Source organism: Carassius auratus, chromosome 9 (assembly GCF_003368295.1).
Source record: "Carassius auratus strain Wakin chromosome 9, ASM336829v1, whole genome shotgun sequence".
Classification (NCBI taxonomy): Eukaryota; Metazoa; Chordata; class Actinopteri; order Cypriniformes; family Cyprinidae; genus Carassius; species Carassius auratus.
Window position 1 is genome coordinate 18,848,804 of NC_039251.1, and position 22,954 is coordinate 18,871,757.

The window sequence follows — 22,954 nt, forward strand, 5'->3', positions numbered from 1 at the left end:
TCTTCAAAAAGCATCTTATTCTAATTATGACGAATACAAAAAGTAATACCATGTAATAAAAAAAAATAATAAAATACATATAGTCACTAATTGGACACTGATACTAGAAAAAAAAAAAAAATATTGGATCAGTTTTGTATTGAGTATATTTCTGCCATGTTATATAATATTGCAATATAACAATATATAGAACAATACTTTTAACATTAACTGATGCAGTTCATATATATTTTTTTCTTGTATGAGTTGACCACTACAGAGTCCTGAGCTTATCCATATTGTAAGTCTTTAGGAAGTGTTGGAGACAACTTCATGGAGTGGTTTGACTCTCCCATTGTCATCACAATTGATTAATTAACAAGACTTGATGGAAATAAGTGTTGGGATATTGCATGACATTGTCAAACATTGCCACAACAAATGCACAATATAATCGAAGCTTAAGACAGTCCAATGAAATATTAAAGTTAGAAACTTTATTTTATTTTATTTTTATTTTTTTACTTGGACAGGCAGTTCTCCAGCACATCCCAAAGGCTTTCTATGGGGTTGAGGTCAGTACTCTGTGGTGGCCAATCTCTCACAGATTGAGCCTGGTGAATCTTGGCACTGTTATCCTGGGAAATGGACATGGGTATGTTTTCCAAACTACACACTGCAAGAAACCTAGTAATTACTGGAAAAATGATTCATTTTTAAAATCTTACAAAGGCTATTTGTTGTTTGAATCCATATAGAGAAATATTTTATTTATTTTTATTTTATTTTATTTTATTTATTTTATTTGGCCAGGCAGTTTATATCTATAGAGCTATATTATTGATGTTCCTCACACTGTAATGTTTTCAATATATCTTGCTTGCTCATCTGGTTCAATAGAACCTGAATTATTACTATTGCTCATCATCTAAGGTGCCTTAACCTGTTAACTGTCACCCGTCCACTCTGTGGGACTCCTACCTTTACTTCACTATATTACAATTAAATCTAATCTAAACTTGACAAACTATATATCGTTGGAAATTGTCTAAGACTCCCAAATATATATTTTACCAATGTTGCTTGCTAAAAATTATGCAGGAAAACTAATCGATTAATTTATGACAAGAGTGCAACCTCAAAATTCTAAATTATAACTGGAGTTTTGACCTTTGTTAAAAAAAGACTTCTTTGTTGCCTTTTTCTCTATCACATTTTAGAAATCATCAGAAGTTATATATCGACTGAAAACTTAAAATCTCAAAATTCATCCTTTAAAACCCATTTTAAAATCAGACATTGCATTACCATGTAAATGGTACATCAATATCATGTTACAAAATATTTTCATTCATGAATTATATATATATAAAAAAAAGTAAATGTTCAAAAATGTGAGTGACAGTTAAGGGGTTAATGAAGAACTGTGCTAACATTTTTGTGTGTTAGTCACCAACATGGCTGTGTGCTTAACCATTAGGAGTACAGTACTCCTCCAATGTTTGTTTCCTGTACTTCTCCACTCTTTCCTCTTTACTCTTATAGTTTACACAAAAACTTTTCCATTTGTGCTGGACATGAGTTGAGGGTAATGTTGAGCCTAACGAATGTGAAGCTGCCCAAACAAACATTAGGCATGATTCATTTTAATCATGGAAATTCTCATTTCCAGCCTCAGTGAAGATCATGGAAAAATTGAGAATGGTTTTCAAGCACACTGTCTTTTTCAAAGGCGCACGTTGATTACTCATGTTAAACAGTATATTCTAAAAGTTCCATCACACCCAGTTTGACTACATTCCCAGCCATGAATACTGTATGCATTATGAGGCATTAGTCATTGCGGCATTGTAGTCATGGTTACTAGGTTCAGAATTTTAAAACAGCAACTGTCTGTACGGGACACCCAGTGAGATCTCAATCGAGTTCATTGTTCAGATAAATCGGTGAGTCAATGAAGCAACAAGGGAGGGTTAAACTGTGGCTGCTGCTGGCAGCTGGAACGGAGGATTTGTGAGCAGTTAAACCATTCTGAGGGCCAAAGACTTAAACATTGGGTCTTTTTTATTCCAGATTGGTTGTTAAATAGATGGCAAAAAAGTGATTCTTGCTAATATTGCTTGTTGGAGAAACCTATTCTAAGATACTAACAGCAAATGGGTAAATCATGATATAACTGCAGGTTATCATGTACGTTATCATGCACCATTCAATTAAAATTGAATGGTGCAACAGAACTTGTGATCATAGCACACATTTTTATTTTCATAGTACTCGTGATGTTAGTGATCTGTAACAGATTTGCAGAAAAATACCAATGGTCACAACTTTGGCTAGCCCGAGCAAATCTGGACACAACATATGACCACAACTTTTGCACTCATCACTAACGTGTAATCCTGACTCAGCATATGCACTTTTTTATCCCCTAAAGCTTTGGATGAGCAGATTTGTTTGGTGCCAGCTTTTTTTGTCTGTAGGCTGCAACACCACGGGAAGAATCTTAAAATGCTGAAGTTAAATTCAAAACAGATATACCCCTGAAAGTGGCCAGAGAGAGAAAAGGGAAACGATTATGGTGAAAGGGGGACTTTAGAAATGTGTTTTGCACATGCTGTGCACAGCTGCCAACCATCTCTGAAAGTCCATTTCGTCTGATTTAGAGTCTTCCCACAGAAATGAAAGAGAAAGCGAGTTTGGAAATCAGCATAATCAGATGATAAGCTGCGATCTACATGAACATTCTGTCCTGACTCTGCTTACAGTCCTATAAGGTCATCCTATTAGGACAGCTGGTGCCTTTTTGAACCTCCGTCTTGGCTGAAAATCATTTAGATGTTTTGGTTGAGCATACGTGCTGCTATATGCATAAAATGGTTTTGTGTCCATTTTAGCTGCATTAGAATCTAGTAGTTCCTTTAAGACTAAACTCCCTAACTGAGTTTGTGGTTTGTGTTGCTCTGGCTCAGCCTGTTTTTGGAACTAATCTGCAATCTGGGAAACATTTTTATTGATAGTCTGTGGGCCTTGTGTAAAACTACAGAAAACTAAAGCTCATGTTAAAGAAAAGGGGATTTAGATATTTGTTTTGTGAATATCTGAACATACAAAGCATCCAAAGAAAGAACAGATTATCTGCTTGTAAACAAAAACATTTATTCTAGTGCCATGCATTAACTTTACTGTGTTTCATAAAAAAATAAAGAAATAACATTTTGAACAAAAAGCTGAAAAAAGACTGTCAGGGTTTGGGGCTAACCACCTGCCTTTTGGGGTTGTGAATGTGTGTTTGGATGGTTTGACAGCTCACTGCGTCTACCTGTTTGATTTGAGTTTTCTTCGCCCTCCTTGTTTCTCCGTTGATAACCTTAATTGTTCGCCACCTGTTCTCAATGCTCTTCTATTTTTTTCCCTTTATAATTACCTGTGTTTCTCTGTTTGTTGTCAGACGGTTGTAACTCTTACCAATACCTCGAGCTGGTCTGTGTACTCGCCATGTCTTGTCTTGAGGCCCCAGTGTCTTTTGCTGTTTTGCTCTGCCTCTTGTTCTCATGAATGCAGTACTCCTAGAAGATTCCAGCTCTCATTTCTCTGGGTCTCGGCTGTCGAACGAGCTAAACTACGGAACGATACTCATCTGCCTTGTCTTATCTGCGTTCAATAAAGCTCAGTGTAACCCGCAAATGAATCCAGCCCGTTTCTCCTGACAAAGACTGAATTGGATTAAGAATGATAAACAAAAAATAGATGGAGTTGATCAACACCCCAAAGCTTAACTGTAATTATTACCTCTTCATCAGTCATTTTTCTTCCATAACGTTACAGGTTTGATGCAGTCATGTCAGATGATCTTGTTGCATGTGCTAGTATTTGGTGTTTCTTTTCTCTTCTTCACTTCACAGAAGATGTGTACTGGCATCCTCTACCATGTAATAATGAAAATATGGATTCTAGGAGTATAGCTCAAATATATTTCGAATTTTTGTAAGTATACTTAAATGTAATTTTAAGTGTATATATATATATATATGAGTACACAAAGCCCAATTCTGAGATGTACATTAAATGTAAACTAAAAGCATACTTTCCTATTTTAATTTTAAAAGAAGGATACTAATAGCACACCTGAATAAACTTTTTCGTAAGGGACTTGCTGAATGTGTAACTTTGTGACAAAGAAAAAAGGTTGATTTCAGAGCACACTGAAAGTAGAAGTAGTTCTTAGCTGGATGAACTCAGTGAATCTATTGGGGCAAGCCAACACTTCTTTGGTAATTAAGCTAGGTGTTTACAGATGTTTGGCAATGATTGCAACTGTTTACTTATCTTCACTGGCTCTAGCTGACCATATTAAGTAAGAACCAAAAACTTAATTCCACTTGGCTCTTTGTCAGTGCAGCAGCAGAATGCTACAATTATTATTTTTCGATTTTCCCTATAGAGTAAATATATTTTATAATATTATTATATTGGCATTTGCTACAAAATAATGTACACTGTCAATGCAATTGTGCATGTATCTTTATTGCATCCTCAAAAATCATCATGCAATATATATATTGTATCAAAGCATACTTATTGCTGATTAAAGATTTGGACATATTTTAACATTTAAAGGAGCAGAGAAGAACTAACAATCTTGGAAGTAAAAGAAAGGCATTTGACTATCTGCATTTGATGTGGGAAAAACTTTACCAAAAGTATGTGCACAGACATGCTGGATCAAACTCAGAACGCATGCACAGACATATTGAGTCGCTGTATGTACTCATGCAAGAGATTTCTTATTCTCCTGTGCCTCACTCTGCTGTATATTTTTTTTTAAAAATGGTGAAACGGCCCATAAAATTACACCATACATCACTCAAAGTTTCTTTTAGTTTTACTGTTAGCAGGCTGGTTTGGGACTCCATGACTAAGCAGAGGAAACTCTGATCAGGTACAGTTTTGGGAAATCCACAGAACTCCACAAAATCCATCCAGTTACCCATGGAAACCCTTGGACAACAAACCAAACTTTTCTATGAAAAGATAAATTGTGGTTTGAACCAACCATTAAAATTGATACAATACAAGCATGTAAGTCAAGTAATATTTTCAACATTTAGATCAGTCCAGTGCACCAAAACCAGACACACACACACAATCACACAAAAAAACCCAAACCATTATGATTGAACTTTTAGTGCCATTTTGCTGTTTAAAAAAGAAGAAGAAAAAATGCCTTTCTTTTCAATTGACTGAGTCTACATGCACAAAAGCACAAAAGCCTCTGAGACACGGGTTTACAATGAAGGTTTTAAAGCAATGTCTTTATTTTTTTTAATCAGATTATTATTACAGACTGCCTTATAATCATAATTGTTTTATTAAAAGAGTGTGGTCATACCTAGTACCTTTCTTAATTAGTTTATGAGCTTCAGTGGATTTCAAACTTAATTGTTTATTTATCTATTTTGTAAATGCCTCTCTTTGTTTTCTGGACTAAGGACAACATGTCGAAACAGTCATGTAGGCCTTTTATTCAAAAATTGAAAAACAGGATTTTGGTTCTTTTTCTCAAGCATTAATAGCTCAGTATAACAGCTGGTCCTGGTGAACAGAGGACAGATGAAAACATTAAAAGGCCCTATAAGGCAACAGACTGTATTTTTCTCAAGATACTTCTTTAAATTCTACACAGTGGGAACATAGTTGATTCAAATGGGGAAACTTTTGTTCTGTCCCACAATCGTTAGGCTGCATCACTTCTCCATAATTTAAATGTGTGGTCTCTTTAACTTGACATTGATCTATTATAATTGCACACAGTTGAGCAGAATTTGTCAACACATCTCTTATTTGTGAAGTAATCGCTGCATTGAATCATGGGCATCAGTTGTTTGTTCGCTAGGATTCTTCCATATTTCAGAGCAAAGTGAGCTCTGCTAGTTAATTCAACAGTGAGATGCAGCAACAGAAACAGGTGTTATCTGGTCTGAATTAAATGCATATTATAAGATTACTTTTCAGCTTAAAATCTGACCTCTCAGGACACCTCACTTTGATCCACCCGTCTTAGGTCAGCTTGTTCTGTGACAATTAGAAAATGATTTCATTGTGTGAAATGCCCAATAACTTGTTTTCCCATAGTTACACATGTAACATTTAAACATTATCTGAATGTGTTTTCTGATTGTTTTGCCATTGAAGCAGATGTAACTGATTTACATGTCTGTGTTTTTTCATAAACTGTGTAAAAAGTGCAAAAAATATGATCTTTATAATGCTTGATTCATCTCTTCAGAATTAGAAACAAATGTTTCCATCCAGACCCTTGTTTGTCACAGTCATCTAAGTCCAATCCAAAAATCTATTTTTTTTTTTCAAATACTTCTACATTTATACTCCACACTTTTTATATGCTAAAGAGTCTTGCAAAAAAGTACATATATTGTGTTTGGGATTATTCCTTCAGTTGGTAGCCAAGGATACAAGTTGAGTTAGAGGAGTGTAAGGAGAGATAAGAAAAAAATCTTTGGTCTGGTTTCTTACATCACCTTCTCAATAAGGAACAGCCATACCAAATACAGCCTTGGGTCTGTTTCTCATTTATGACTCTCTCTCTCGCTCACTTTTTTGCACTCTTTGTGCTTTTTCCTTCTTCTCTGTGCAGAGGAAAGTAGGAGGGGTGGATAAAATTGGATGGCTTTTCTCCAGGATTCTCTGAGTTGTGTGTTCTGTCACAGGCTGGAGTGAGTGGCACTGCTCCTCTGGAGAGCACACAGTCAGCTCAACGGACGAGAGTCTCACAATTGAGCTCCAGCAAACGAGCTAATCAGCATCATTTCTGCCTGTCCCATCCAGAACAGTTCACAGAAAGGATATACCAGGAAGATAATGACATAAGAGTTGTCTTTTTGCAGTAATTTGAAATTCCATAGAACGTCTGTGGAATACAGAACTCTGAATTCTGTATTCCAGAGGTAAGTTGCTTTGTTATATATGAATCATGCAAATATGTCTTTATAAAAGGAGCATTTAAGTTCATAAGTGAGACTGTACAAGATGGTGTAGGTTTTAGTGTATTTGTATGCATGCATTCTAAAACTATGCCAACATCCATTTTTACTAAAATATGCTGTGTATGCACCCTTTTTGCCCTGTAAAGTTAAATTTGTCTGCATGACTTTTCCAATGCATACAATGTGTAGGTGGTTTTACTTCTTAATTATAGTTTTAATGTTAAGAATTCTATGGGTACACTAAATTCCGGAGTTTTGCGAGAAAGGGGATTTTTCCTGCACCACAGGAAGAGGCATTGCAGAAGAGGCAGAGCAGAGTGCTCTGATAAGTAAAGTACACGAGGAGGGGCTCTAAGGGTGTGTTAAGAGTGAAAAATTTTGTAGGAAAGTTTTGGAGCGCACTGTTACAGTATCATGTGTTTGTGATATGATCACATTTACCTTAATGATTATGTTATGTAAAAGTGTAAAATACACATTTTTCTAGAAGGATATATTGCACAATGACCATCTTTACTGTCTGTTTTGTTTGTTATGCTGATTTTGTTTTCTAACACACAAGGATGCGGATAATATTGATTATAAACTTATTTAAACAGACGCAGAGTGTTACTTTTCAACTATTATAGAGATTATTCAAGTCGCACCTTCTGCACAGCACTGCAAAGACAGGGTGATGTGAAACACTTTTTTCCACTGTCTTTGCCAGATAGACAGAGAATGCTGGGAGAGTTAGAGCTGAGGCATTAAACTTAAGTGAAGCAGAACCAGATGTGGAACCTTGAAAACACCAGAAAACCTAAATCTATTGCAGTACTTGCATATATATATATATATATATATATATATATATATATGCAGACTCATGTAATTGTCACCACAAACATACGTAGAACTATAGGGTGCTGATATGCACCCTTTAGGGGAAGATAAGGCATGAAAGTTTGATTATACTGCCCCATGCAGTGACTATCTAAAGTAACGAGTGTGGGCGTTAGATTTCCTCTGTTGGGCATGGGTTGAGAAAGACTGTCTGGAAGAAGTAGTTATTCCAACTCAATCCACTAGAGGGCAATGAGACACCAGTAATACTCTTTTGGCGGTTAAGGTTTTTTTGACTGAGCTTGGTTTTGGTACAAATATATGTTTTCAACAACATTATGGTTGCTTGTGCTTAAAAAAAAATATTGAATAAGTTGTCTATTCTCTACAACTTTACTGAATGAAGCAGCAAAACCATACTGAAAATAATTTAATTATTAATATAATCTAAAAGAGATTTCCATTATTTGAATGTGAGGGGAAATATTTTTTATATTTTTTTTATTTTTATGTTTTGACCTGGTTTTAATTATTATTATATTTGTTCCTTGATTACTATATGCAGTATGTGCATATCAGTAATTTTCTATTCACATGCCCAAGTTTTACATTTTTGCTTTCAGTTTTTATTTCTCAGACACACCACTAGGTGGCATCTATATTGGATGATGGTTACAAATTCCTTTTGGTTTTCAACTCTCCAACAAACTGGCTCCATTCTCACAGCACTACTTCTTATCATGATCCAATCAAATCTAAAAAAAAAAAAAAAAAAAAAAAAAAAAAAAAAAACTAAACTAAACTAAATGTTTCTTGTTGAATATCTTGAAAATATCAATGTTAACAACACTTCATGTTAAATATAGAGAGTAGTACAAAAATGTTCAAATGGCAGGTTGCTTTTAAAATAAAGTAATTTAAACTATTTAAAGGCATATTTATTTGTATGATGAATATGTCAGGAATGTTTGATTTGGAATAAGGCATGATTTTTCCTCAGGACAAATAAGGCTGTTCCTCACTGAGGACATGGCTTTGTTCACTTTACTTTGTTAAAATTTAAATATATAAATAAAAAAGAATATTTTTTTAAATTTGTTTTAACTGTAAGAGCAAAAAAAAAAAAATCTATATATATACATATTAATTACTTTAAAAACCTTTAAAAAAAGTATTTATATATATATATATATATATATATATATATATATATATATATATATATATATATATATATATATAAATACAATTTTAAATCAGATTTGCATTTGTGGTCACATGGCAACCAACTACCAAAACCTGTGACTCAGTGCGTCCAGCAACTCTGAGACTGATGTGATGGAAACATGTTATTTTCCTGTAGGCTTCCACTTTACAATAGAACCTTTCAGTGTGATTCTGAGCTCAAAAGGGAGGGGACATTCTGTGTTGAGGTAATTGTCTGTCTGCATGTTATGGCATTTTTGTTTGTGTCCAGTACTCTGATGCTTTTTTTCTAAGTGTGGTTTCTTAGTGGTTTTTACTGGCAAGTGAGGACAGTTGATGTGGGTAGAAAACCTTTTAAAATCCTGAAATCTGACAGCTGTGTGGATTTGGCTCATAGGGTGGAAACAGGTCACATAAATCTCACTGTGCTTCCAAAACTTTTCCTCTCCTCCTAAAAATACACGTAAGCAGACCAGAGGTATTTCAGAGGATGTTTATGTTATATTTTATGAGTTAAGATGAGAACACAAACAACCCAGTAAGGGACTATATTTAGCATATTGATCATTTGACACCTATAATTTGAAAGCAAAACATTATCAGACTGTGCAAAGTTATCTCAGAACTGTGGATAAAAAAATCATGTGTGTTAGTGCCATTGAAATTGAGTAAGTTCTATCTGAAATAAAGGGGTGTTGTGCGAGAGTACCCATATACCTGTACTCTAGTATGCTGTACATTTTCCCAAGAACTTAAAAGCAGTTTTGTTGTCTTTTTCCAGCTGTCCAGCTTTTGTGGACAATGGGGAAGAGCCGGTTGTTACTGTATGCACTCTGGGGTGTCATGGTTTTTGGCCTGTTCCAAAAACTTGAAGCCCAGGATGGTAAGTTTAGTCCATCTTTTTTTTTTTTTTTTGTCTCTTTACTCTTCTTTGAGATTTAAATGTCACACTATATTCATCTTACTGTGCTATTTTCCCTTGACTGGGAAGAGAGTTTAATGTAAGTAAAGTTAAGTTTAATTATATCTACTTGTGCAACAGCAAGTAACAATAGGAGAAAGCAAAAGCAAGTAACAACAGGAGCATTTTCAGAAAACCCCCATCAGCGCTGGTCACTTGTGTTAAAACTTTGAAATCTCATATTCAAAACAGTGAAGAGAAATAAATGATTTCAATAACTACAAGCCATTCAGAGCAGTATGCTGTAGTTTGTTCAGAACTCCTAATGAACAATAGCAATTCAATTCAATGGAAAACTTTTAAGTTTACACCACCAATTCTGAAAGGTTTTAAGAGCTACTGTCAGCATCGGGAACGACCACAGCCAGTTGCCCTATGGGTAATTCATGAAAAATTTAACTAGAAATAACCCAATTAACAATTCCCCTACTGTTAACATGACTAGTTTTATAACAGTCACTTTTTCTGCATGCTGCTGTTTTTAGTGCATTAGTGGAAATAGACGTGAAGTAATGAATTTTAGATGTAACAGAATTTCAAAACTATCAACTGTCTTTCTGTCTCTCTGCCATTATCCATTCACTTATTTATCCATCCATTCCTTTACTAAATTCATAAAAAAATGATTAATGAAGGTTAGATTCACTTCCATATTGGAGCCTAAATTCTTTAGATGTCATTTCACTGATTTATGTCTTAGAGATCATCAGTAGCTGATGATGGCTAACCACCCAGCACAGCTTATGTCTTGAGAGCTTAATGTCTGATTCTTATGTGTTTGTGTGTTGACTGTCTCCACTGTGTAACCATTTAAGTAAAAAAAAAGTGTTTTTCCACAATTAAGACAGTGATGAATCCAAATGTTCTCATCTTTGAATTGTTTACTAAACAAAGGGTATATTTCACTAAATTTAAACATTAAAGTCCCCATAAACTGAAGGTGAAAGGTTTGTGCCTTTTTCTGTCTTTGTAGGCTTGCCTTTAGCCATCAGTAGTATAGTGTGCTCCAAAATGATGACAAATTCCACTTTTAGCAGATCATTGTATGCATTTTATATTTACTAAATCATGTCTTTTGGAAAATAAAGCTAAAATGATTGATGGCTCATCCTATATTACAGACATGTCTAGAACATTATTGTCCCTCCCTTAATATCACCTTGCAGTCGATTATCATGGCTCATGTTTGTGACATAAAGCTTACTGACTATTTAAACAAACCTTTCAATATATCCTGGTCATAAATTTGGTTTTAGTACTGTTATCACAAGAAATAAAACTGTGATAGTGGAGCGATTTCATGGGGTCATTAACAATCAAATATGTGAAAAAAAATTTGACAGCTAAATTTTTTTATGAAGGTCCAAAGATGAGACAGAAGAGTCATGACTGGTGCTGTTATCACTGAATACTGTAACATGAGTCTGCATGGTCTGACTGAACACAAGAAGATGAAAAGATTCAATTGCCTTGCCCAAACACATGAACAGTACAGAATCTTTGTAATGTACACACAGTTACTCTAAATACACTGTAAACTTAATTCTACACTATTTAGAGCATAAAAATGAGAAAGTTACAGAGCATCTTACTTTGTTCAGCAGACATGCAGTATAATGTGTTTGTGTTGTGTTTTTATGATGGATTGTAATTATCCATGATTATGTTTTATGCTTGCACCCCTCCCCTTTCACTCTCCCTCTTTCCTTTTTTTAACCCACACATTTTGCATTATATTTTGTTTGTCTCTCTGTCCTCTCTCCACTTCACTTCAAAGCCCCTGAGCCAGCAGACCTTGTACTCTTAATTGACGGATCAGAGAGCGTTGGAGCTGCCAACTTCCCCCTCATCAGTGATTTGGCTGTCCGAGTGATTGAGGGGCTTGCCGTGGGCAGGGATGCAATCCGTGTAGCCCTTATGCTTTATGGTGCCGACCCTGACATTAAGTTCTATCTCAATAGCTTTGACAACAAAGAAAGTGTCCTCAGTGCTATCCGGGGGCTTGAGTACCCTGGCGGTTATGAGGCAAATCTTGGGGCCGCTTTGGAGGAGGTGGCAGACAGTCTATTGGGCCAAGATGCAGGAGGCAGGGCTGAGGAAGGGGTACCCCAGGTTCTGGTGGTCATCAGTGCCAGGGAGTCCACTGATGATGTCAGTGAGGGCGGGAGGGCCCTAAAGCAGGCCAGTGTGTACACCTTTGGCATTGCTGTGGGTGATTCTGCTACTGCCCAGCTGGAAGCTATTGCTACAGATAAAAGCTTTGTTCTGTCTGCTCCTGATGTCAGAACAGTGGCAAGCGAGGGTGACCAGATACTGCAATACATTAATGGGGTTGCCCAGCGTTCCATTGTGGTTGAAAATGAGTTCCCAGAAGGTATGTAATTATCATATGTGGGGGATTCCACAGTGAAACTGAAGAATGGGAAATTCAACCAAATTTTTCAACCAAATATTTTCAGTATTTATTTTTCTGGTATTCTAGAGGCAACTCTTATACAACATATTTTAAGCTAGTAGTCTTTGGGACCCACTGTTCTGCACATTGAGTGTCTCCCTTATTTAAGACACTTGATTCAATTCATCATCTCATCAGGTTGGAGCAGATAAGAAACATACAAACCATGCAGAGTGGTGGGTCCCTAGGACCTGGATTAAAACCAATGCTGTAAAAAACATTTGCTGTTTGCCAATGAACCATACAAAAAAGTTTTGTAGTTCACTGCTATCATCATTGATTGTTCTCTCTAAAAGACAATATTTAGACAAAATCAAGTGTAACACAGCTTTCAAGTGGAGAGAGATATCAAAATTTTTGTAAGTGTTTGTATGTTTATTCAGGATATTATTACATTTTGGTCACAACAAATGTCAATTTTGAAATGAATGATCACTTAATGCTAATTAATTTTCACTGCATTTATTATTTATTTATGCCATCTTTATCTCAAGTAAAAGAATGTTGAAAGTTCAAACACTGTATTTGTAAAGCAACCTTCAAGCTAAACCTTAATTATTAATTTTAAATAATGATGAGAGCTAATTTAGTTTACTTGATTTTGGTTAGAATTTGCTGAAGGACTAAGCAGAATTCTTCTTTCCCTCTCCCCTTTTAGCTTTGGCTGTTGGGAAGAGAGATATTGTTTTCCTCATTGACAGTAGCATGGGTTCCATCCTTATCAATGCAGTGAGAGAATTCATCAAAAGGTTTATTGACACCATGCCGATTGGTTCTGATCAGGTGCAGGTCGGAGTGGCCATGTTTTCCACAACCCCAAGAATGGAAATCAACCTCAACTCTTTCAGTACAAAGGAATCACTAACTTCTGCCCTTGCAAAAATAAAACCCAGACCTTCGAATGAAGTCAACATTGGTGCTGCCTTGGATTTTGTGAGGACCAACATGCTCACAGCTGAGAGTGGGAGCCGCATTAAAGATCAAGTGCCACAGCTTGTGTTGCTCCTAACCAGTAAAAAATCCAAAGACAGTGTCCAACAACCAGCTGATGCCCTTCGTAACATGGGTGTTCTGACTTTGGCTGCAGGCTCCAAGGCTGCCGATAAGGACGAGCTCGGGCAAATAGCTTTTGATGAGAGTGTGGTTTTCATGCTGAAGGACTTTAGGGCAATGGTGCGCAACCCCAAAGTAATTATCTCCCCTCTCTCTACATTGTCTGGTATTGTTGTAACAGAGGATCCAACTGAAGGTAATTTTTAGAATTCTACAAACATACTAATTCAATTAGTATATATATAACAGATTGAACTGTTCATAAGTATTAGTTATATAGATAAATATTTAAATTAATAAGGTAAATATAGGTGACCACAGGGTCCAACCTAACCTTTCTGACATTCAGTGGTTTAGAAAATAATCTTTTTTCATATTAATTTCACACCTTTCTTGCACAAATATGTCACTTTGTTTCATAATTACAGTGTATATGTCTTTCTTTATTTGCCCTCAAAAATGGAAGTGTAATGTGACAACGTGACTTGTAGGTGGGTGCATTGTAACATTTGAGGGACACATTGTAACATGACCACATGACAGCTTAAAATGTTATCTGATCTAATGAAAAAATATTACAGTATACAAGACAAACTAAACTATTTTGTTAATAAAATAAAATGATTAACTTTTTCAAATAGAATAATGACATTTTTAAGAATTAAAAATATTCTAATTTTGGAGTTTGACAATGAATACATGGCAACCATGCTTGGGACAGCCCTGATCAGAAGACACAGCTATGCATTATAATTCAAAACATTGTGGGCAATTAGAAGAAGAAACACATTCAGTCATTCAGAAAAACACAGAGATGAACACAACCCTCCCCTCCCTCCACACACAGCTGAAACAGAACAGGAGACACATTATCAAGCCAAAATTATTTATTGAAATAATCATTTCTTGAACATTAATTGACTGTCAGTCTTTATTTACCTGTTTCTTGTTGTTTCTCATTAAAATTCATAAAAGTAAACAGTGTAAATTACATCGCAATACTTTAATAGAATAGCATAGTTCTAATAATATTTAGAATATTATCTGAGCAATTAGAATTTGCTAGTATCTGAATCATTAAAGAGGAATTAAATCTGATATGTAAAAGACTGGAGATCGTAATAATACCAGAGCTGTCTCATTTTAAATTAATGTGAAATGACAAATTTACTTCAGCCAGAAATGTACCTTTGCTATGGTAAAATAAATATTCAGTGATATCTTTAAAACCTGTTTGAATTTTGGCACATTTTTTCTCTATATAGTGTTAATATGACAGAATATCGTGAATTTGGTTATGCTAGCATGTGTGAAAATATTTAAACTGTGTTACATCTAACCCTGCATTAGTTTGTGCCCTGCACTCCTCTAGATAAATAAAATACTTTACAAAACCATGTATCTTTTCTTATGCAAATTTACCCATTGATACTGTCTTGTAGCACAAATTGAGGTTCTTGAACTTCATTTAAATGGTACTAAGATATCTAAAATTGTGGTTATATAAAATCTTCCAGGCACAGTGGATGTTACTACAGTCCACACCCAAAGAGTTGTCCGAGACATTGTCTTCTTGGTGGATGGATCTAACTATATTGGAAATAACCTGCAACCTGTGCTGAATTTCATTACCGAAGTGGTGAAAAGGCTAGACGTTCGACCTGAGCGAGTGCGTATTGGACTAATGCAGTTTGCTGAAACGCAGAAAACAGAGTTTTATCTGAACACTTACAACACCAAACAGGATGTGCTCTCTGCCATCGCTCGGCTGAGTTTGATGGGAGGACGTGCATTAAACACTGGTGCAGCCCTACAGTATGCCCTAGAAAACCACTTTCAGCCCTCCGTTGGGTCTCGTAAGAGAGAGAGGATCCAGCAGGTACTGGTTTTAATAACAGGAGGACCATCTGAAGATGAGGTCAAGAGGATTGCAGACAAAGTAGCTTTAGGAGGTGTTTTGACATTTGCTGTTGGAGCTGGCCAAGTGGAGGAACGTTTCCTGAAAACTGTCGCTTTTGTTGAAAATTTGGCATACTACAGAAGAAATTTTGTTGACTTGTCAAGTGTTGTTGGTGAAATTATGACACCACTTGTCACTGTTGAAGGGGAAACTACAGAACCAGGTGAGCTAAAGCACCTTTATATTAAAAAAAGTATATAAAATATATCACCATATATATATATATTGTATATAGTGTGACCAGAGAGGAAACTTCTATTTATATCAGTGGCTTAGATATCTGAGAAACCCACAAGTTTTGTTGAATAATATTTTATTCAGTTAATATATTAAGATGTATATAATTGTGCATTAAACATACTGCATAACTGAAATGATGCAGCACCTCAGTTATCAGACTTTTATTTACAAATTGGTTAATGAAAGGTAACAAACATGCCAGTGAATAAATACTTTCTACCAGTGGGCACCAGTGACTAAAAAACAATTGTTTTGTGGTGATGAGTATCACTATAATGTACATGTCAAATTAGTCAATATAAAATATTTTTTGCACCACTTTTTTTTTTTTTTTTTAAACCTGGATTTATTTTCGTTTGTCTTCAGAAATGTACAGTCTAACTTTTATGTTGTACTGTATATATTTAAGCATTTGATTGTATTTATTTTTTAAAATCTTTCACAGATCTTGAACCACCAAGTCCCTCTGGAGGAGAAAGGGATGTTGCATTCTTAATTGATGGCTCTGATGATGTGAGAAGTGATTTTCCCTATATCCGTGACTTCATTTCCAAAGTTATTGAGCCTCTGGATATAGGCTTTAACAAAGTACGAGTTTCTGTGGTCCAGCATAGTGAGAGACCCAGTCCTAACTTCTACCTGAACACTTATCAATCCAAAGATGAGGTGCTGAGAGCTGTAAGTGGACTCAGTCTAGCAGGTGGAAGAAGTTTAAATACTGGAGTTGCCTTGACTTTCATGAAAAACACTATCTTGTCACCAGCAAATGGTGGTCGAGCCGGTGAAAATGTTCCTCAATTTCTGATAGTTTTGACTGGGGGGAGATCAAGAGACAGTGTCAAAGAACCTGCAGTTGCCCTAAAGACTGAGGGAGTTGTTCCTTTTGGTGTTGGAGTGAAAAATGCAGATCCTAAACAGATTGAGGCCATCTCTCACAATCCATCATTTGCTTTCAATGTAAAGGAATTCAGCCAGCTCCACACTGTTCATGAAAGGCTCAAGAACTATGTAAACCTTCCAAATCCAGAACTGAAGGATTTTCTAGAGAAAGGTAAGACAATTTTCCTTTTTTTGTTTCTGCGGTCTTCTGTATGCTTGCAAAAGCATTAGTGCATTAGTGGTTTATTTTTGGGTACCCTGCTATTCTGTGTTTCTTGTTTGTGTACTATTTTTGCTGATGCCGAAGATATTGTGTTCCTCTTGGATCATTCTGACACTATGAAAAGTGGAATTGGTGCAGTGTTTTATTTTGTTTATAGGCTTGTTGAGAAACTTAATGTGGAGGAGAGCAAATACAGAATTTCTGTGGCTCAGTAAAGTGACAATCCATTGGTTGATTTCTATCTTAAAACTTACACAACAAAGGTGTAGGTTCTAAATGCAACAATAGTCCTGAAACACAAAGGTGGACAAGCAGCTAACACTGGTGCAGGCCTCCAGTGAGGCACCATGTCTTCAATTCTTTATCTGGCAGTGGATGACTTTATGGTGATAATAGGTGCTGCCATGGCCCTGAAAGATTAATTTCAGTTGCAATTAACACATTATATTGACTGATTTAATGGCCTTTCCTTTAATACCACCACAAAAAGTTTCTACACTAAAGCATTTCCAAAAAATAATTAGGAGAAATTCCAAAAACAAAAGTTATGGGTAAAAGTATCTGCTATATGCCTTAAATGTAATATAAATTGCCATATTTAGGTTGATATTCTAAAGCCCTATTCGGATGGGAATAGTTTTCTAAACTACATCTGAGTTTCGATTTTTATCACATGACCAACTGTCATGTCCCAATTCGGATGGGACATGACATCTCCATGTTGGTTCCAGGGGTGGGAGAGTCTGTTTGGTAAATCTGGGTGTCACAGAGATCATGCAATCATTCGAATTGATTACAATTAGTATAATCACAGTTTTACTACAAATACCATGGTAAAGCTTTATGGCTACTAGTACAGCAAAACCATGTTAATGTGTTCTTACTGTAGTTTATCTATTTTTTATTTTATTTTTTTTAGTAAACCCATGTTCATTTTCAGAAAGGTATATTTGTAATTAGAACATTGTGTAATTGAGTGCAGAAATGAAAGTGAGTAATCTTACCTGAGGCTGATATTACAATAGCCAGTATTAACAGTTTATGTGATCTGGCTCTTGATTTTTATTATTGTTATTTTTTTATTTCTTTGCCAAGAGGCAAATATATCAAACATGCTTGTGGTAAAAGCATCTACGGTAATTCACTTTGGCCAAAACACTCTTGAAAAACGAGTTGTGGAAAACAAAATATCGCTCGCCAATCACAGACATTCGCATTCGGACGGGATTCATTTTCTTAGACAATTTTTGTGTTTGCTGAAAAACAGTAATTTGCACTGGAATTATTACAGAGGTTGTGTGAGAAGAACACAAGTACATCTGTGAAACATTTCTGTAACAACCCCCTGCAAAACTAGTCCCTTCTGAATAGAGCTTAATTCTAGGGTAGAACTGAAAATTCCTTTTTCTTACATCTTTCTTCTTAAATATTTTCTTATATCTTCCATCTCTTTAGTTGACATCTTTTGCACATAAAGATGTTCGTTTCATGTGTTTTTGGACTATATTTCACTTGCAAGACCTTTTCTTATTCAACGCTATTCACATCCTGACCCACAAAATAAATTTTGAGGGTTCGATGTCACTGATATTCTTTGATTTACCATGCATTTTGAAACACTCTTGTACACTTTTAAGCTTTTGCTATTCAATTTTTACACTGAATGAGTCAGATGTATTCCAATATCCTTTTCTTTTTCTTTTCTTGGTAACTTGCCTGACACAGGAATTAACAAACGGGATATAGTTTTTCTCCTTGATGGCTCGGATGACGCCAAAAATGGACTTCTTGCCATCCGTGAGTTCATTCGGAGAATGGCAGAGGACCTTGACATTGACCAGGACATTGTTCGAGTTGCTGTAATACAGTACAGCGAAGATGCTTTGACTCATTTCCTACTTAATACTTACAGTAGTAAGAAAGCTGTAATTTATGCCATTAATGGCTTAAGAGCGAAAGGTGGAAGAAATCTAAATACTGGGGCAGCACTACAATATGTCAGGGACAATGTTTTCACTGCTGCTTCTGGAAGTAGACATCAGCTAGGAGTACCTCAGCTGTTGATTGTTATGACTGCTAGAGGGTCCATTGACGATGTGGCAGGTCCAGCTGAAGATCTTAAAAATATTGGAGTTCTGTCCTTTGCCATTGGAATAAAGAATGCTGTAGAGGCAGAGCTCCAAAGCATAGCATTTTCACCTAGATTTCATTTTAATCTTCCAGCCTTTGCTGAACTTTTAAATATACAGCCTGATATCCTCTCTTTTATCAAATCCAAAATGGGAATAGAACCCCCTACTATCATTGGTAAGAATAACAACACTTGACATTTTCCTCAAATTCAATCCTTTTCTTTTGACTTTGGGCATTTGAGAGTTTGGACATGAAACTTCACGAAAATATGCTTTCTTCACTAAACAGCTTGCTTTATCTATGAGGCCATTTATTGATTCATCTTTCTTAACGTATGTTAAAGAATGGCAATTAATGGCCTTGACCACTAAATATTTACCTGTTCTGTTCATCTTTTGCCTTGTCCATTAGAGAACTTCCATGGTTTCCCACTGGTTCTCTTACCATGGAAGAGTCTTACTACTTGTGGAGATTCCCCTTCAGGTTAAAGCTCTTGTTTGAGCCAATGATTTCTCAATCATTGCTGGTATTTCAACTCCTTGTTTTTCCCCCTTTCTATTCTGGTTGCTTAATTGATCTTACTTATTCAATTGAGCTTGAAAATACACTAGTGATATTCCATCATACATTTTTCATTTTTCTTTGCTTCCGATATTGTCAGCATATTCTTAAAAAAACACAAACATTGCAAAATGTAAATGTATTGTAAATGTGTCTGTAAATTGTTCATACAGATTTGAATTGATTGTTACTACTATGAAAAAACTACATGAAATAATGTGCTTTATGTATTAATTGTGTTAATAATGTTTTGTCTCACACTTTTATAAGTGTCTGTTTTACTAAAGACAATTTAATTTTCATCCCAGTTGAATTGGATGCAGCTCAAAGAGACATTGTCTTTATTCTGGATGGGTCTGATGACACCAGGGATACATTTAAACAAATGTGTCAGTTTGTTCAAAGAGTGGTGGACAAACTCAATATTGGGCCAAGCAAAGACAGAGTGTCTGTAGTTCAATACAGCAGAGAGCCACAGGTGCATTTTTACCTCAACACACATGCCACAAATCAAGACATTCTCAATTCAATTGAGAGTCTGAAACACCAGGGAGGAAGTCCCCTCAACACAGGAAGAGCCCTTGATTATACCAAAAGAACATATTAATTGCCTCTTCTGGGAGCAGAATTCTAGAGGGGGCTCCTCAGGTGCTTGTGCTTGTGACTGGAGGAAGGTCTCATGATGATGTTAGAGCTCCAGCTGCTGCTCTGAAAAAGGATCAAATTGTAACATTCAGTATTGGCAATCAAAACGCAGATGTTATTCAACTCCAGGCAATTTCCTATACTCCTGGTCATACCCTTACTGTTCCTCAGTTTGATGACCTTTCAAACTATTGAACAAAAACTTGTATCATATGTAAAAAGAGTTCCTCGTCAGCCCAGGAGGCTTCCACAAACTCCAACAGGTAAGGAAAAATTTTCTTTTTTTTGGAATGTGGTTGATTTAAGGAGTTATGAGCTAGTGACATAACTGTATATATTTATGCTCATTGCAACAGATGCTGGAAAGAGAGATGTTGTGTTTTTAATCGATGGCACTGATGAAACAAAGGAAAGTTTCTCAGGAATGCAGAATTTATTCAGACCCTGGTTTCAGAAACTGAATGTGGGCACCAAATAAAGATCGTATCTCAGTGGTCCAGTACAGTGATGATGCAGCCTTTGATTTCCTTTTAAATAAATATTCCTCATCAGGTGATGTTTATAAATAATGTGAACGTTTAATTCATAAAGGAGGAACTCAGCGCCACCACTGGGGCAGCCCTACAATATGTTAAGGACAACCTGTTTACTGCGGCTGCGGAAGTAGACTTTTGGGAAGGGTGTGCACAGGTTCTAATTCTTTTGACTCTGGAAGGTCCAACGATGACATACGTGGTCCAGTCAAAGCTTTGAAAGACCACTGGTGTCATTTCATTTAGTATTGGTACCACAAAATGCAGATACGCTTGAGTTACAAACAATATCCCATCAGCCCGAACTACTTTTTCATTTCTGATTTTGAGAGCAATTCTTGATGTTCAAGAATATTTCGAATTAATGAACAAGCCTATCTTTCCCAAAGGCCCTACCAACAATGAACCTCAAGTTCTCTTGGTAAGAGAAATTATTAATTTCATTATGAATGTGTGCACACCAGCACTGGCAGCAGTTGTTCTATGTGTTATAGCTACTTGATAGCCATAAACAATGCTTTTAGTTAAGTCTCACACATGATCTAGTGCTGTTAGAATGTCACTCGTTTAAAGTACTTTGTTATAGTTACATTATTCATTTCATTTCTTTTTTACAGAATTTGTCAAAAGGGATGTTGCATTTCTTATTGATGGATCTGATGATTCTAAAAATTGGTTTTTGATGGAATTCGCAATTTTGATCCAGAGGATAGTTGGAGAGTCTTAAAATGTGAGCGGAAGATCTTGATAGGGTGGCAAGTTGGTTCAATCACAGTCGGGATCCCCACAGCTAATTTTTATCTCAGCTCATACTCAACCAAAAAAGAGGTACTTAATTCCATACGATCTATGAGGCACAAAAGTGGAAGGCCACTGAATACTGGAGCTGCTCTACTGTTTATTAAAGAAAATATTTTTACACAATCTTCTGGGAGCAGACGTCACGAGGGTGTACCTCAGTTTCTGTACTTATTTAGTGGTGGTAGATCTGGTGATGATGTCAGAACCATTTCACAAGGTTTAAGAGAAAACAACATAAAAGTCATTACAATTGGCACAAGTAATTCTGATACACTTGAGTTACAGACAATGTCTACAACACCAGCATATTCTTTCTCTGTCCCTGACTTCACCTCCATCAACAGCATTGTCCAAAGAGTTGCCTCTGTTTTGGCAAGTGGTGATGAAATTCCTGAGCAGTTTCCAACTCCTGGGGGTAAGAAATTTGATAAATTATGTCTTTGTTGAACATACTTTTTTGTTACATGAAGAAGAGACTTGCAGAAGCAGATAAAAAAGCCACTGAATCTTCTGTGTTTCTATAGAATTGTTTAAATACTGTTGCCTTTCCTTTATGGAAATATTCCTTGTTTATTTATTGTAGGCCAGGCTCTGGATGCAGGAAGAAATATTGTGTTTCTTATTGATGGATCAGATGATGCTAGTGATAGATTCACAGCTATACGAGATTTTGTGGCCAGTTTGGCAGAGAAATTTGATGTTGGTAAAGAAAAAGATCAAATTGCTGTTGTGCAGTTCAGTAATACTGCAGCAATAAGCTTTAATCTCAGTAGATACACATCCACTTCTGAGGTGGCAGATGCTGTGCGCAACCTCAAACCAAAAGGGGGAAGGCCACAATATATTGGCCAGGCTTTGCAGTTTGTTAGAGACAGTATTTTTACCCCTAGTGTTCGAAGTCAGCAAAAAGGCAGTGTTAGCCAAAATCTTGTGCTTGTGACTGGTGGCAGATCAAGAGATTCTCCTCGTGGACCAGCTAATGCACTAAAGAATATGGGAGTAGCCATTTTTGCCATTGGGTCAAGGCTGACTGATCCTATTGAAATGGAAGCCATTTCTTCGAAGAAAGATTATGCCTTTGCTGTTTCTGATTTTCATGATTTAAAAAATGTACACCAAATCCTCATAACAAAACTTATGGGTGGAAGACAAAAAGGAGACAGAGAAGTTGATGGTAAGAATAAAAAAAATAATATTTGTAAAGCTTTAGAAACATTTATAGATGTTCGATGAAGTTACATGTTGAGACTTTCAGTATATGCTGATCATTTCAATTTATATATTTTATTTATAATGGAAAGCTGAATTAAATATAAAGTTAAAAAGTATTTAATTGCAGGAAATAAAATTTGTATACATTTGTATACTGTATACATTTTTATTTATATATAAAATTGTATTTGTCTCCTGCCATTGTATATTACTAATGAAACTAAGCATACTTACATAACAATAATTTAAAGGTGCATCTCTAATCCTGTAATTATTGCAATTCTAGG

General features: G+C 35.8%; 2 protein-coding genes across 2 annotated transcripts; both read left to right on the plus strand.

Annotated features, from left to right (window-relative positions):
• The first annotated feature begins 6,615 nt into the window (after positions 1-6,615).
• On the plus strand, positions 6,616-20,083 carry LOC113108054 (collagen alpha-3(VI) chain-like). Its single transcript, XM_026270880.1, has 8 exons — positions 6,616-6,944; positions 9,793-9,894; positions 11,750-12,346; positions 13,086-13,676; positions 14,998-15,603; positions 16,126-16,731; positions 18,508-19,089; positions 19,785-20,083. Exons 2-8 carry the CDS (start codon positions 9,813-9,815, stop codon positions 20,081-20,083), a joined length of 3,363 nt encoding a protein of 1,120 aa, XP_026126665.1. The 5' UTR covers positions 6,616-6,944; positions 9,793-9,812.
• Positions 20,084-21,445: 1,362 nt separating this feature from the next.
• On the plus strand, positions 21,446-22,728 carry LOC113109357 (collagen alpha-3(VI) chain-like). The gene is made up of 2 exons (XM_026272974.1): positions 21,446-21,870; positions 22,039-22,728. Exons 1-2 carry the CDS (start codon positions 21,504-21,506, stop codon positions 22,686-22,688), a joined length of 1,017 nt encoding a protein of 338 aa, XP_026128759.1. The 5' UTR covers positions 21,446-21,503; the 3' UTR covers positions 22,689-22,728.
• The last annotated feature ends 226 nt before the right edge of the window (positions 22,729-22,954 follow it).

Excerpts from the sequence above, each read along its gene's own strand:
- LOC113108054 (XM_026270880.1), top strand. The coding sequence starts at position 9,813 with ATGGGGAAGAGCCGGTTGTTACTGTATGCACTCTGGGGTGTCATGGTT. Across the intron at positions 9,895-11,749 it reads AAAACTTGAAGCCCAGGATG|CCCCTGAGCCAGCAGACCTT; the intron begins GTAAGTTTAGTC and ends TTCACTTCAAAG. Across the intron at positions 13,677-14,997 it reads AACAGAGGATCCAACTGAAG|GCACAGTGGATGTTACTACA; the intron begins GTAATTTTTAGA and ends AAAATCTTCCAG.
- LOC113109357 (XM_026272974.1), top strand. The coding sequence starts at position 21,504 with ATGAGGCACAAAAGTGGAAGGCCACTGAATACTGGAGCTGCTCTACTG. Across the intron at positions 21,871-22,038 it reads GCAGTTTCCAACTCCTGGGG|GCCAGGCTCTGGATGCAGGA; the intron begins GTAAGAAATTTG and ends TATTTATTGTAG.